The sequence below is a fragment of the Thamnophis elegans genome, chromosome 2, assembly GCF_009769535.1.
Source record: "Thamnophis elegans isolate rThaEle1 chromosome 2, rThaEle1.pri, whole genome shotgun sequence".
NCBI classification, from domain to species: domain Eukaryota; kingdom Metazoa; phylum Chordata; class Lepidosauria; order Squamata; family Colubridae; genus Thamnophis; species Thamnophis elegans.
In genome coordinates, this window is record NC_045542.1 from 100,165,337 (window position 1) to 100,177,611 (window position 12,275).

Here is a 12,275-nt window from a genome sequence, read left to right on the forward strand (position 1 = left end):
TCCTACAATTCTGAGTGCCGATTTTTGCTCTGATTTTAAAAAAACACTTTATTTGTTGGAATTTAAGAGTCATTATAGCTCAAAAACTTTAAAAATCCTAAGATAATATTATTACTGTAATAATCAATATGAACCTTATCCTAGGAGATCACTAAGTAAAGAGCATGCAATACAGGCCAAATTTTCTTTTATCAGTGCCTACTAGTCAAGAATAATGCAGCTAATTTTCCTAGCATCTATTTTTTCTAGATGTTTGATTACTCACACAAATATATTGTCCTTTGGCATAATATGAGTTAAACCTTCATCCATTTGGAAAATTTTCTGGAATCTGTGATTATAGACCTCTGTCACCACCATCTAAAATAGCAAACAGTTGAAGAACACTAATTAGAAATTAGATGAAGTGTTCAATACTTGCCAGTATTGAGATACTTATATAAAAGTGGTTCACAGAATGCAAATTAAACAGAATTCAAATATAAGAGGTCTTTCTCTTTGTTTTTGCCATAAAAATACATATAAAAATTGAGAAAACATTGTAATTGTTTCAAAAGGTTTAAGGGTATGATGAAAAACAGATGCTGAAAGGCAGAGTAAAAATAGTATCAATTGATATTATATCAAATAATAATGATATAATGACATATCATTAAATCAAAAATTTTAGTTTGATAAATATTACTAGGAATCTGAAAATGGAAAGTGGTTTCTGATTCTGCCAAAATATTGCAGTTTATAGATTCAAATAGCTATTTTTTTTAAAAAAATTGTATCAGTATAGCTTGGTTTACAAAGCAGACTGAAATGGGCTTGTAGAAGCAGATAGCAGTAAGATTAACAATAGTAGGGTTCCAACTTGGCTATATTCTAACATTTCTGGATCTTCTCCCAGAAAAATCATAATGTTCAAGTTCTGCAAAATTATTTTTGCCCATCAGAAGCTACTGAGTACTATATTTCCTCCAACTACCAATTAAGAGAGAAATGATAATTTTAACTCTGGTTCAAACATGCTTCTCAAAAGAATAAAATGTTAAGATTTCTTACTGGATTAGCATGTAATAAGAAGCTTTTAATTTTTTGTTATCAATTTAACAATTCTTAATAGAAAGCAAAACAGATTAACAATTCTGAACAATCTGTTTCAAATCAGTAAAACATTATCTTGTCTATTCTCAACAGAGAAACAGACTTCCTGTATATATTTTCTATATATTTACACTGTAACATTAACCTTCAAAAATCCATTTTACAAGTTCTTTAAACAAAAAATGATAAACTTTTATTCTTTATCCTTACATTTTCTGCAGGGATCCCAGAAATTTTGGACAGTGCATCACACAGATCAGATATACCACCCATCATGGGCACTACTATTCGGAACTGGAAGTAAACAGAACATTAAATTTAGACGAAGCAAAGTAAACCTTGGTAAAAGGATTTTCACTATAATCAGTTTCAATTCAATACTTCTCATTACTAATTTCACCTAATTTTTAAAATTGAAAATAGATGAAAAATATGTCCTACAACAAATTATTTTGTTATAACCCCCTAAATCGCTCCATGGTTTAGGCCCAGGATACCTGCGAGACCACCTACTGCCACCGGTACCCTCCCACCATCCAGTGCGATCCCACAGAGTTGGCCTCCTCAGGGTGCCGTCGGCCAGTGTCAGCTAGCAACCCCCAGGGGAAGAGCCTTCTCTGTGGGAGCGCCTTCCCTCTGGAATGATCTGCCCCGGAGCTTCGTATAAGCCCCGACCTCCAGTCCTTCCGACGCGCCCTAAAAAGCTGGCTTTTCCAGCAAGCCAGCCTGGCCTGAACAAAACAAAATAAATTATTGAGCATTGTTAATTTTAATTCGATTTTTTTTTAAAAAAATGTTATTGTTAATTCTATTTAATTTTTTTAAACTTTTGTATTATGTGTTTCTTTTAATGTTGTACGCCGCCCTGAGTCCTTGGGAGAAGGGTGGCATATAAATCTAATAAACCAAACCAACCAAACCATACTGCAGAAAGAAAAGGCCTAAGAAATTCACATTTTAAAATCTAATTAGACTACCTTACGTGTTTGAATGTTAATTTTTTCTCGTTATTCAAGCATAAAATGGAAGTTGTTTGTTTTGGTTATAAGGTCTTTAATTATTTAATAAAATATAATTGCAATATGTGAGGCTGTCTTGGAAAAACATCCATAGAATTCAAACAAATGCTTGATTTCCTTTTTATGAAAGCCAAATGCTCAAATTGTTTCATTCCACTGTTACATCCATTTGTTTTATCTCTGTTGATTTCTTATTTGAATCTGAATACTGTTACACTAAATATTTTTTAGTTTTTGTATCCCACTTCAATTTGCAGATTCTGGGTGCCAGTAATAATCAGGGCATAAATTACCATAACTACACCAATCATGTTACTGAGATCACTAGGAAAGGGCTTGTCATGTGTCTGTAGTTAAGTTACTAGGTGTACAAGACAAGTCCTCTATGCTAAAGGCTGAACAATGACACTTTTAGAAGACCAAATTGATTCATCCATGGTGTTTGATGATGCTCAGTGCAATCTTTGGGTTAACAGTGAAGCTCCTCAGACTTACGGTCCTAAGGGTTTTCAACCTGTTCTCCCCAGGGGCAAACTCAGGAGGCAGTCTGGGGAATTCATATTTGTCATTGACGTGCTTTAGCTTATTGCAGGTCTGATTAATAAATGGGTGTCTGCCACATGCTAATTTTTTTTTTGTCTCATTGGCAACATGATTTGGTGTTGGGGAAATATTACCATCATTCCCTTGCCATGGAGAGATCATTCCCTGTTAACGCTGGAATTTGCCACAGCATCCCTGAGTAGGGAAGTTGAATCTATTCAATAGGCCTGCCCCAGGCTGCTAAAAAAAATGTTTTCAGAATTAGCTTGGGGTTGGTTCCCGAGGCTTTGATAGATGACTCAGCTGAAGCCTTGGCTGCTGCTTGGAATGAGATAGCAGCAGCAGCTTTGATCAGAGGGTGCCTTACATCTCTCCATGCACAAAACCAACTATATCCTTACAGAGAATCTAGGGAAGATAAACCAGCAGAAGAGACACTTGCAATACCATTGCAGGACAACTGGAAGTGAATCCAATCATACAGATGTTAGAGGCTTTATTAGTGGCTCTAATAAAATATGTGGTAATATAAGCATTAAAATGTACTTATTTCTCTGCCTGGCAATCCTGTTCAGGGTATCCAGTCCCTATTTGGTTAAAAGAGACTGAGATATTATCTGCCGGATGGTTGTGAAGATTATTCTTGACACCTAATGGATAAGATTGCTCATATTTGCTCTATTTCACAAATAAATTTTTAAAAGCAACATATTTAACTTTCAGTTAAGTGATTTTTTTTCATTTTTTTTTCAATTAAAAAAAAGAAAAATAGCAAGTTTTATAGATAAGACTGAGCCTAAGGGAGGGTCAAACATGTCATCAGTCTCGAATTCCTTTGCACCCACAAAAGATCTAAGTCCAGCCCACTTCAAATTCCATTGATTCTTATTTCCCGCCAATTTACTTTGACTGTTAGTTGTTCAGATTCTTATATATTGCATACTTGTATATTAGAAACTTATTGCATAAGCTTATAATAACCTTACAACCTTTAATTTATTTGAACTGTCTGGATTTCTGATTTTCCCATACTTGACAAATTCCCTTGATTGGTTTTAGAACTATTTTAGTGATCTAAGAAGTCTTCTGAGGCAATTATAGTATTACTGAAATTTCTACTTACTTGCATAGCTTTACGCTGTGGATCTGCAAACACCAAGAACACCTCCATGGATCTATCTTTCTTCAAGGGCAAAGGGAGTGTTAAATAGCAAAACGGATCAAAAGTTACTGAAATTTTGGAACATTTGGGGCAGACCAACGTGGATTTGAAGAGTCCGTGAAATATATCTACAATTATAGAGTCATTACGCAATCGATGGTTCTCCCAGGCTTCTTTTGCAACTACCTACATAAGAAAAACAAATTGCAGTGAAACAGCTAATACTGAACCTAGTCAGTTCAATACACTCATTAAAACAGATTTCTTCAACAGGAACATTAGTGAAATATATATGCCTCAAAGTAATATAACTTTAGATAGATGCTAAAACCACCAAAACGCTGTGTGTGACTAAGGACTAGGTCAGTAATGGCAAACATTTTTTGGCTCCCGTGCCAAAAGCGGGGGGGTGCAGGGGAGTCGTGCACGGGCGTGCCATATCCATAATGCTATGCCCGTGAAAAAAATCCCTCTGCATATGGGCACCCAACCAGCGACCCCCCTCGCTTTTGGCACAGTTTTTTTGCCCTCCCCCAGCTCCAGAGGCTTTCTAGGAGCCTGGGGACAGTGAAAACAGCCTCCCCCTCCCCCCTCCAGAGGTCTCAGGAACTTCCCTGAAGGCACCGGAGGGCGAAAAACGGACCTATGAACAAACTGGAAGTTCAGGAATTGTAACTTCCGGTTTGTCCGTAGGGCCAATTTTCAAACTCTGGAGCCTTCAGGGGTCTTCAGGTGGCTTTCCTGAAGGCTCTGGAAGGCGAAAAACGGACCTAAATGGTGAAAAATGGCCCCAAAAGAAGGGCGGTCAGCTGGCCAGCGTCCCCTAACAAATGGTTCAGCGTGCCATAGGTTCGCCATCCCAGGACTAGGTCTGAAAAATTACATATTCCTATACCAGGGGTGGGATTCAAATTTTTTTATTGCCTATTCTGTGGATGTGGACTATCTTTTGGGCATGGCTTGGCGGTCATGTGACTGGGTGGGCATGGCCAACTTGATGTCACTCACCAGGAGGTGTCATGGATTGAGTAAAATGTGGTGAAGCTCACTTAACAATGCTCTTGCTTAGCAACCAAAATTTTGGGCTCAATTATAGTCATAAGTCAAAGACTATCTCTGCCTTCCTCTGCATGGCAGCCTTTTCCTTGTAAACTCCTTCTTCTTTCTGGCAATTTTCCTCTGTTAGAGGCACCAAAATAATCCAGACAATGTAAGATTTCCTGCCACAGCAGGGGGTTGGACTAGATGACCTCCGAGTAGCCTTCTAGCCTTAAATTGCTGTGCTATTCTTTCTTTCTTTTTCTTTCTTGTTCAGCTGACCCAGAAACAAATTGCTAAATGTCACTTTGCAAACCTCCTTCTGAGCAGCTTTTTAATTTAAAATCCAAAGTTTGCAGCTTTAAGACTTGTGTACTTCAACTTCCAGAATTCCATAGCCAGGCATGCTCAGTTCCAATTTAAAGTTACAGCATTTGTTTTTTTCCTTTGCTGAATCTCCCGGTTGAAAAGTGAGTTTCCTTTTCTTTTTCCCTTCCTTCCTTCCTTCCTTCCTTCCTTCCTTCCTTCCTTCCTTCCTTCCTTCCTCCCTCCCTCCCTCCCTCCCTCCCTCCCTCCCACTCTTCTTTCTCTTTTAGTTTTTAAAGACTTTTTTCCCCTTGCCTGAACCAGCAGGGGAAAAAAAAACTTTTTAAAAAAAAGCTTCTGATGAACGAAAGAACAGGTTCGGGGGCGTGGCCAGGTCATCATTACTACTGGTCCTATCCGGTATGCCAGATTTTTATTACCTCTTCTGGCGTACCGTACCATACCGGGAGGAATCCACCTCTGTCCTATACCATCTTTACTACTTATGCTACCATAGACTCTTGGTGAGAATTTATGAAATCACTTTTCATTAGGGCTTTAGAATTCTTTACAGGAAAGATTTAACTAACCTCTTTTTTCATTTTTTCCTTAATAAGACAAGACATATTTTTTTTCAGTAACCTTTTGCCTCATCGTTTCTATTTTATTATTACTCTGTATTTTACTTTTTTTCATTTTTATTGTTGAAGATTTCATTACAATGGAAAAAATACAAATTAAACAAAAATAAATAAATTAAAATATGTATGTATTTAACTAATTTCTCAAATGCAATCCTTAAGAAATTTTTAAAAATCAGGATATTAGAAAATACACTGTCAGATATAACTGTGGATTAGTATTGTACACAAAAGCTATGACAAGCCTTAAACACAATTTTAAATTAAGTATGTCATTATATCACAGTTCAGGTAATTCTGAGCAAAAATATTTTGTTCAAATCAGGATCAAATGACTTACAATTTACATACAACTAAAACTCTCATTGTATATATCATTTATACTCTGAAGCTAGCTCAAATGGTGCATTATACCACAATTTTTGAATCAAGGGTATCTAATATCTGCCAACTTAAAGAATGTGTAAAACATCTAGTACCCATTATTCCTCTGGAATTGAAATTTCCACAATTTCAGACAAGTTTTATTAGCAAAGTTGTGGCTATTGCAGGGTTCCCAGTCACATGACTGATTTCTGATGCTCCCTGAGATCAAGCAAACAAAGTGAATGAGGAAGCCAGCAGGAAGTTGGAAGTTCTGCCCTCACTACTTTTTTGCCTGCCTGTGGTCATTCTATTGTTCTGTTTAGATATGTAAATATTGTCTTAGTAATGAAGTTTATTTGCCATTACAATTTTTTTAAAAAAAATATGATATGTACTTTTTTTAGATGATCACAGGACTATTCAGCAGTAGGGTAAAATAGTATGGTCATTTAATTTCCATTCTAGTTATTCTGCACTATTTTCTCTCAAAGGATGACTCAACAGGTCACAGGGCTTTCTAGTTTAATTTATCAAATTTGTAAAGCCAGACACCTCATAACAATTCAGAACAATAATTTAAATCAGGGCTTAAATTATCCGAATTTTCCTAACTTTAAATCTCCTAACTTTAAATTTCCTAACTTAAAATTTATTTTGTCAAGAGAAGGAAAGAGGGAGGAGGGTATTTCTAAATTTGGAACAAAGCCTATCTCATGCACTTAATACTAATCAATGTATATGAAAAATCAGTTCTAATCATTCAGGCTTAGTAAGTGGAGAACTGGATGGAATAAGGTATCAAAAAAGTGATTATTGCTTGCATTATAAAGGAAACACAGATGCTTTTTCTCAGTAAGGTTGTTCTTCCTTTTCTACTTCTTCTACAACATAATTGAATTACAAATGAAATTTTTTAGAAAGTACCGAATCAGGTCTCCCATTAGCATCCTTCAACTCCAAATACGGTTTCTTCTTTACTCTGTTTAAATCCTCATGTAAGCCATCCAAAAGAAATGCCAGAAGCTCCTGAGAATCTTGTTGTTGGTATCCTGAAAACTGAGGAGCAAAACGGCCAACCTGAGTCTAGAATTAAAAATGGAAAAAAGGAAAACAATTAGGAATATTGTTTATAAACTCCATGAATGAAAGAAAACAATAACAGTGCCCTCAGTTCCACAGAATTCAATGTAGATATGCTCTAGTTTATAGTTATATTAGAACCGTCAGCAAATAACCAGTTTCTCATTATCTTGCAAAAGAGCTTTAACAAATGATTTTTTTTGCCATAAACTGTCAGGGAAATTTTCCTTGGTTCTGTTAACAACAAATAAATCAAGGCATGCTATCTTTTTTCAGGCTAAGTGCTATCTTTGACTGGACCTTACACTAAACTGGGAGAGGGGGTGAGACGGAGAGGAAGAAAACTATGTGTCTTATTAATACTATTAATACAGTTTCTTCCCATAATTCCCTTCTTCTTGGGAATAATGAAGCAAAGCCAGTAGAAGCTCTACTGTTGTTCCCAAAGATGTTGTTCACTATTCAGGAAATAAACAGGAAAGCTGCATCTTTTCCTCAACTCACACAGTAACTATGCAGCCTCAAGAAAATAAACATATGAGTTAAGGAAGTGTTAAGGACATGGCAACATATAAAATTTAGTTACATGTTGGTGCTTCCTTAATTCAAACTCATATAGTAAAATTTCATGGGACAGGATAGCTAATTTGTGGACTAGGAAAACAGTGGGGCTTCTTTAAATAATTTCCATTTACTGTATTGCAATAACTTGTATCCTCACCATAAATCACTCCTTAGCTGCATGTTTGAACAAATTTCATTCACCAAATCATTGTTACAACCCATTCTTTCAGTACTAGCAATTTGGACATTACTAATCCTTTAAAAACTAACAATAGTGTCATTAACTTGGATAACTGAAAGTCATGCTGACAAACAAGTTCTTATACCCTTTAGGGTTGGAAACTAAAAATATTTCCCAAATACTCCTTTCGTCATCAGAATAGATAGGATTGACTCCTATGTTTAGATATGCATAAATAGCTTCGAGTTTTATATTCTATATGTGGAAAACATCTTTTCTTGTCCCTCATATCCACAATTTGAGGTATTTTTATTTGAGCAGAGGTGTCACCTTTCAATAAGAAACCTGCACTACCAATTTAACAGCACCAAACAAGAATTATTTTTTCCTCCACATGAATTACATATTCATTGCTTTTTATAGTTATTAACGGTGCATTTCCAAAAATTTGCACATTATGTCCCAACTACATTTCAGTCTACTGCATAAACCTCAATTAAACACTTTCATTCACAATACAGGAAATTTACATTTCCTGTAAATTGCTACATAATACTGTAAGAGGTGGTGATTTATCATAAATCAGCCTCAAAACCATCATCTAGAATGACATTGTCTAGAATGACATTCAGTCTTCAATGATTTTGAAGTGAATGCAGATATTAGACAGCATATTCAGCTGCAGGCCTATTAAGAAAACCCTAGAACTGGGAATCTATGGCACGCATGTCAAAGGTGGCATTAGGAGCCATTTGTCAGGGCAGGCGAGGTGTTGCATGTGCGTGCTGGCCAGCTGAGTCTTTATTTATGGCCTTTATTACAGCCATTTTTCACTCTCCCCAGGCTCCGGAGGCTTTATAGGAGCCTTGGGAGGAGCCCCTGGAGGCCCTCCAGAGGCTTCAGAAGCTTCCCTGAAGCCTCCGGAGCCCAAAAAACCATCCTATGGGCAAACCGGAAGTTCGGGAACAGACTCCCGGTTTGCTCGTAGGATCGGTTTAAGCCCTCCGGAGCCTTCAGGGAAGCCTTCTGAAGGTCCCTGAAGCCTCTGGAGGGACAGTTTTTGCTCTCCCCAGGCTCCTATAAAGCCTCTGGAGCCTGGGGAGGGCGAAAAAAGCATGCAAAAAATGGGGGGCAGCACCTGTCATGCACACATGCGCACTGGGTGGTGGTGGTCGTGCATTGCATTATGGGTGTGGCACGTCCACGCATGACCCCCCTGTGCTTCCGCCACTTATGGCATGCGAGTCAGAAAAGGTTCGCCATTGCTGCCCTAGAATTTCCAAAGTCTTTCCTGATTAGCCCTTCCTAGTATTATTTGAAATATTTTGTAATCGGCACAGAGAAAGATTATATCTATTGATCACATGTAGAATAAATACTTTCAAATGACTTTTGAAGTAAACATACATCTCCAAACTTAGACTTGGGTATCAATATGATCTGTTCTTTATAAAAAGTCAGATTTATTTTCTGTGAATTTCTTCACAGATATCATGCTTGTTATCTTACCTAATGAAAACCCCCATTCCCATGAATCTCCCCATTCTTCTTATTTAATTAAAGATTAATTTTCTCATAGCTATATTCAATTTCCTACTTCTAATCCATATAACACCACATATGAACTTATTTCTGCAGAGGTGATGGGAAGATGTGGTGGGAGATTTTGGCATATAGTCTATGAAAAGGAAGATAAAAGATACCAAAAGCAAGAAGTTAAGAAGTTTAACATTATCCAATTCATTTGTAAGATACTTCTAAGTTTTATTTGGATAAAACCAACAACAACCAAAATGTTCTGGATTTTAGTTTAACAAATTCAGAATGGCTCAGCTAAACCTATGTGACCTAATGTCTCTGCCTTTGCTTCATGAAAGCAAATTTTCCAATCTGCATAACTTATTGCACCTGGAATTTTCTTGCAATTATCTTAAATTCAATTTAGGCTTCCTACTGAAAAGGTTTAGCTTTATACTACATACTATATAACAGTAAAGCTTTATAGAGTATACAAAATATTAGAAAAGACACAACACTTAACTGTGATGAATATTACACTTACTTTGAACATACGAGGGGCTACATGAGAATTCCGGCCAGACCACATTTGTTTGATAAGTTCTGCATATGCTTCTGCAATTTCTCCCCTCATTCCCAGAGGATTATCTTGGTTTATTTCAGCTTCATATTTATCTTCCAAGAAATAGTCAGTCAAGGGAGGTGTGTTACTCAAACACTAAAAAAAACATTCAGAGGAAAGAATTATGTGAGAAAATGAGGCCCATAGCCACTATAATCCACCCCAAATAATTAAAATTTGCTAAAATTGGAGAATGCTGTTTAGAAAATTATGTAAGAATTAGTTAGGAATTGTATGGATATTACTGGAGACCATAAAGCAAACAATTCATTTAGCTGGACTGTTTTATTTTTATATTTAATATTTTTCTACCCACTTGCTTGGTTTTGTTATCTTTTAAGACTGTTTTTAAAATGTACATTTTAAAGGATGAAATTTCTTAATAAATAATGTAGAGAAATGAACATAAATTAGAGTTCAACCAAAGGCCAACTAACCATTTAAAATACTGCAATATTTCAAACTACTTTGGAACTACTTTAAGTTATAGAGAAACTAAAATACATGTAGTCCTCCACTTGCGACCACAATTGAGCCCAAAGATTTTGTTGCTAAATGGGACATTTGCTAAGTGAACTTTGCCCTATTTTATGACCTTTCTTGTCACAGTTGTGAAGTGAATCACTGCAGTTGTTAAATTAGTAACACAATTGTTAAATGAATCTGGCTTTCTCATTGATTTTGCTTGTCAGAAGGTCGCAAAAAGGGATCACATGACCCCAGGACACTGCAACAGCCATAAATGTGAGTCAGTGAGTCAAAGTGTGTATTTTGATCATGTAACTATGGGGATGTGGCAATGGTGGTAAGTGAAAAACAATAGTAGGTCACTTCTTTCAGAGCTATTATAACTTAGAAGGGTCACTAAATGAACTGTTGTAAGTCGAGGATTACCTGTAAAAATAGTTTCAAAGTTGTTTTAAAAAAATAAAAGTATAAAGATTAATTACTCACAAATCTGAGAGCAAAGTTTTGAAGCTCTGTATTAGAATTACAGGCTATACACAGAAGGAGTTCTAGGTTCAATACAGAAAATCACCAAGTCATATTGGGAAAAATGTATCTGAAAACCAGGAACTGTTGTGTATCAAGCAGCAGAGACAATGCTCAGTAGCATGGATAAACAAACTGACTTACATTTATGAATGTTGCAGTGTCTGGGGTTGATATGATCCCTTTTGTGACCTTCTGACAATGGGAAAATCACTTTCCATGTTTCTATCCCATCCAATAAATGATTATGTCAAATTTCAAACTGTTGAAGAGCCTAACAGTACTTATTTATTGCAAAACTGGGACGAGGAACAGTTTCACTGAGGACTTCATTTCATTAGCATCAAGCTGGATTGATGGAACCAGACTGGAGACATTCTTTCTATGAAGTCTCTGTGAAACTAGGCTGAGGGTTGTAAAAGGCTTTAGGAAAGCAGGTTACCAACCCATATTTTAATTTAAATTTTCATATAAAGCCTGAACAGAAAGTCTATCCTTATATGTTCTTCACCACCACCCTACCTGTAGAGCTGAGTTCATGAAACATGTATTTCCTAGATTACTGAGCCCACAGAGTCCAGGCTGTGACTGAAGACTTTCTCTGCTGTTGTAACTGTAAGAAAAGCTCGAGCCCCTGAAAAAAGAAAAGGCACATCACAGCGTGCTAATGCACCATAGGACTTTCAAAAAACCCAAAAACATAGCATTTGAATTATTTAGTATATAAATTTATACAAAATCAAAGCAATTCCTTAGATGCAGCTCTCACAAATGACTATTGGGATGTCCAGCTTTTAACAAAAGCATTTCATTCTGCAGACACATATTTACATTAATAAACCAACACCAATTAATTGATTTTATTAAAATGTTTCATACTTTTTAAACAAATATCAAAATACCATTTAAGTCCCATCATACTATTTCCACCGTCTAATGTGAACTAGTGTGACTAGTGTTGAGCACCCAAGGCAGTGCCCAATGAGAGGAGCCCACCTGAAGCAATGCTCCAAATTCAACAAAGGTAAGTCTAAAGTAAGGCCTTGTCAAAAGACATTATAGAGGCAACCTTTCAAGTACACAAAGCTCAGATCTAAGCCACCTAGGACTTAAAAATAAAGTTCAGCATCTTGAAGTGTTTCAAAAACAA

General features: G+C 36.4%; 1 protein-coding gene across 2 annotated transcripts in view; it reads right to left on the minus strand.

The window, feature by feature from the left end:
* Nucleotides 1-12,275, minus strand: part of USP4 (ubiquitin specific peptidase 4) — a 39,776-nt gene that overhangs the window by 17,510 nt on the left and 9,991 nt on the right. For both annotated transcript variants that reach the window (XR_004254718.1, XM_032210026.1), the window contains exons 8-13: nucleotides 11,648-11,759; nucleotides 10,055-10,228; nucleotides 7,092-7,250; nucleotides 3,778-4,002; nucleotides 1,303-1,386; nucleotides 266-360 (exon numbers count right to left, since the gene is read on the minus strand). Coding sequence is in view for 1 of the 2 variants with exons in the window: in XM_032210026.1 (XP_032065917.1) it covers nucleotides 266-360; nucleotides 1,303-1,386; nucleotides 3,778-4,002; nucleotides 7,092-7,250; nucleotides 10,055-10,228; nucleotides 11,648-11,759 (849 nt within the window). In the remaining variant the exon portion in view is untranslated. The remainder of the gene's footprint in view (nucleotides 1-265; nucleotides 361-1,302; nucleotides 1,387-3,777; nucleotides 4,003-7,091; nucleotides 7,251-10,054; nucleotides 10,229-11,647; nucleotides 11,760-12,275) is intronic.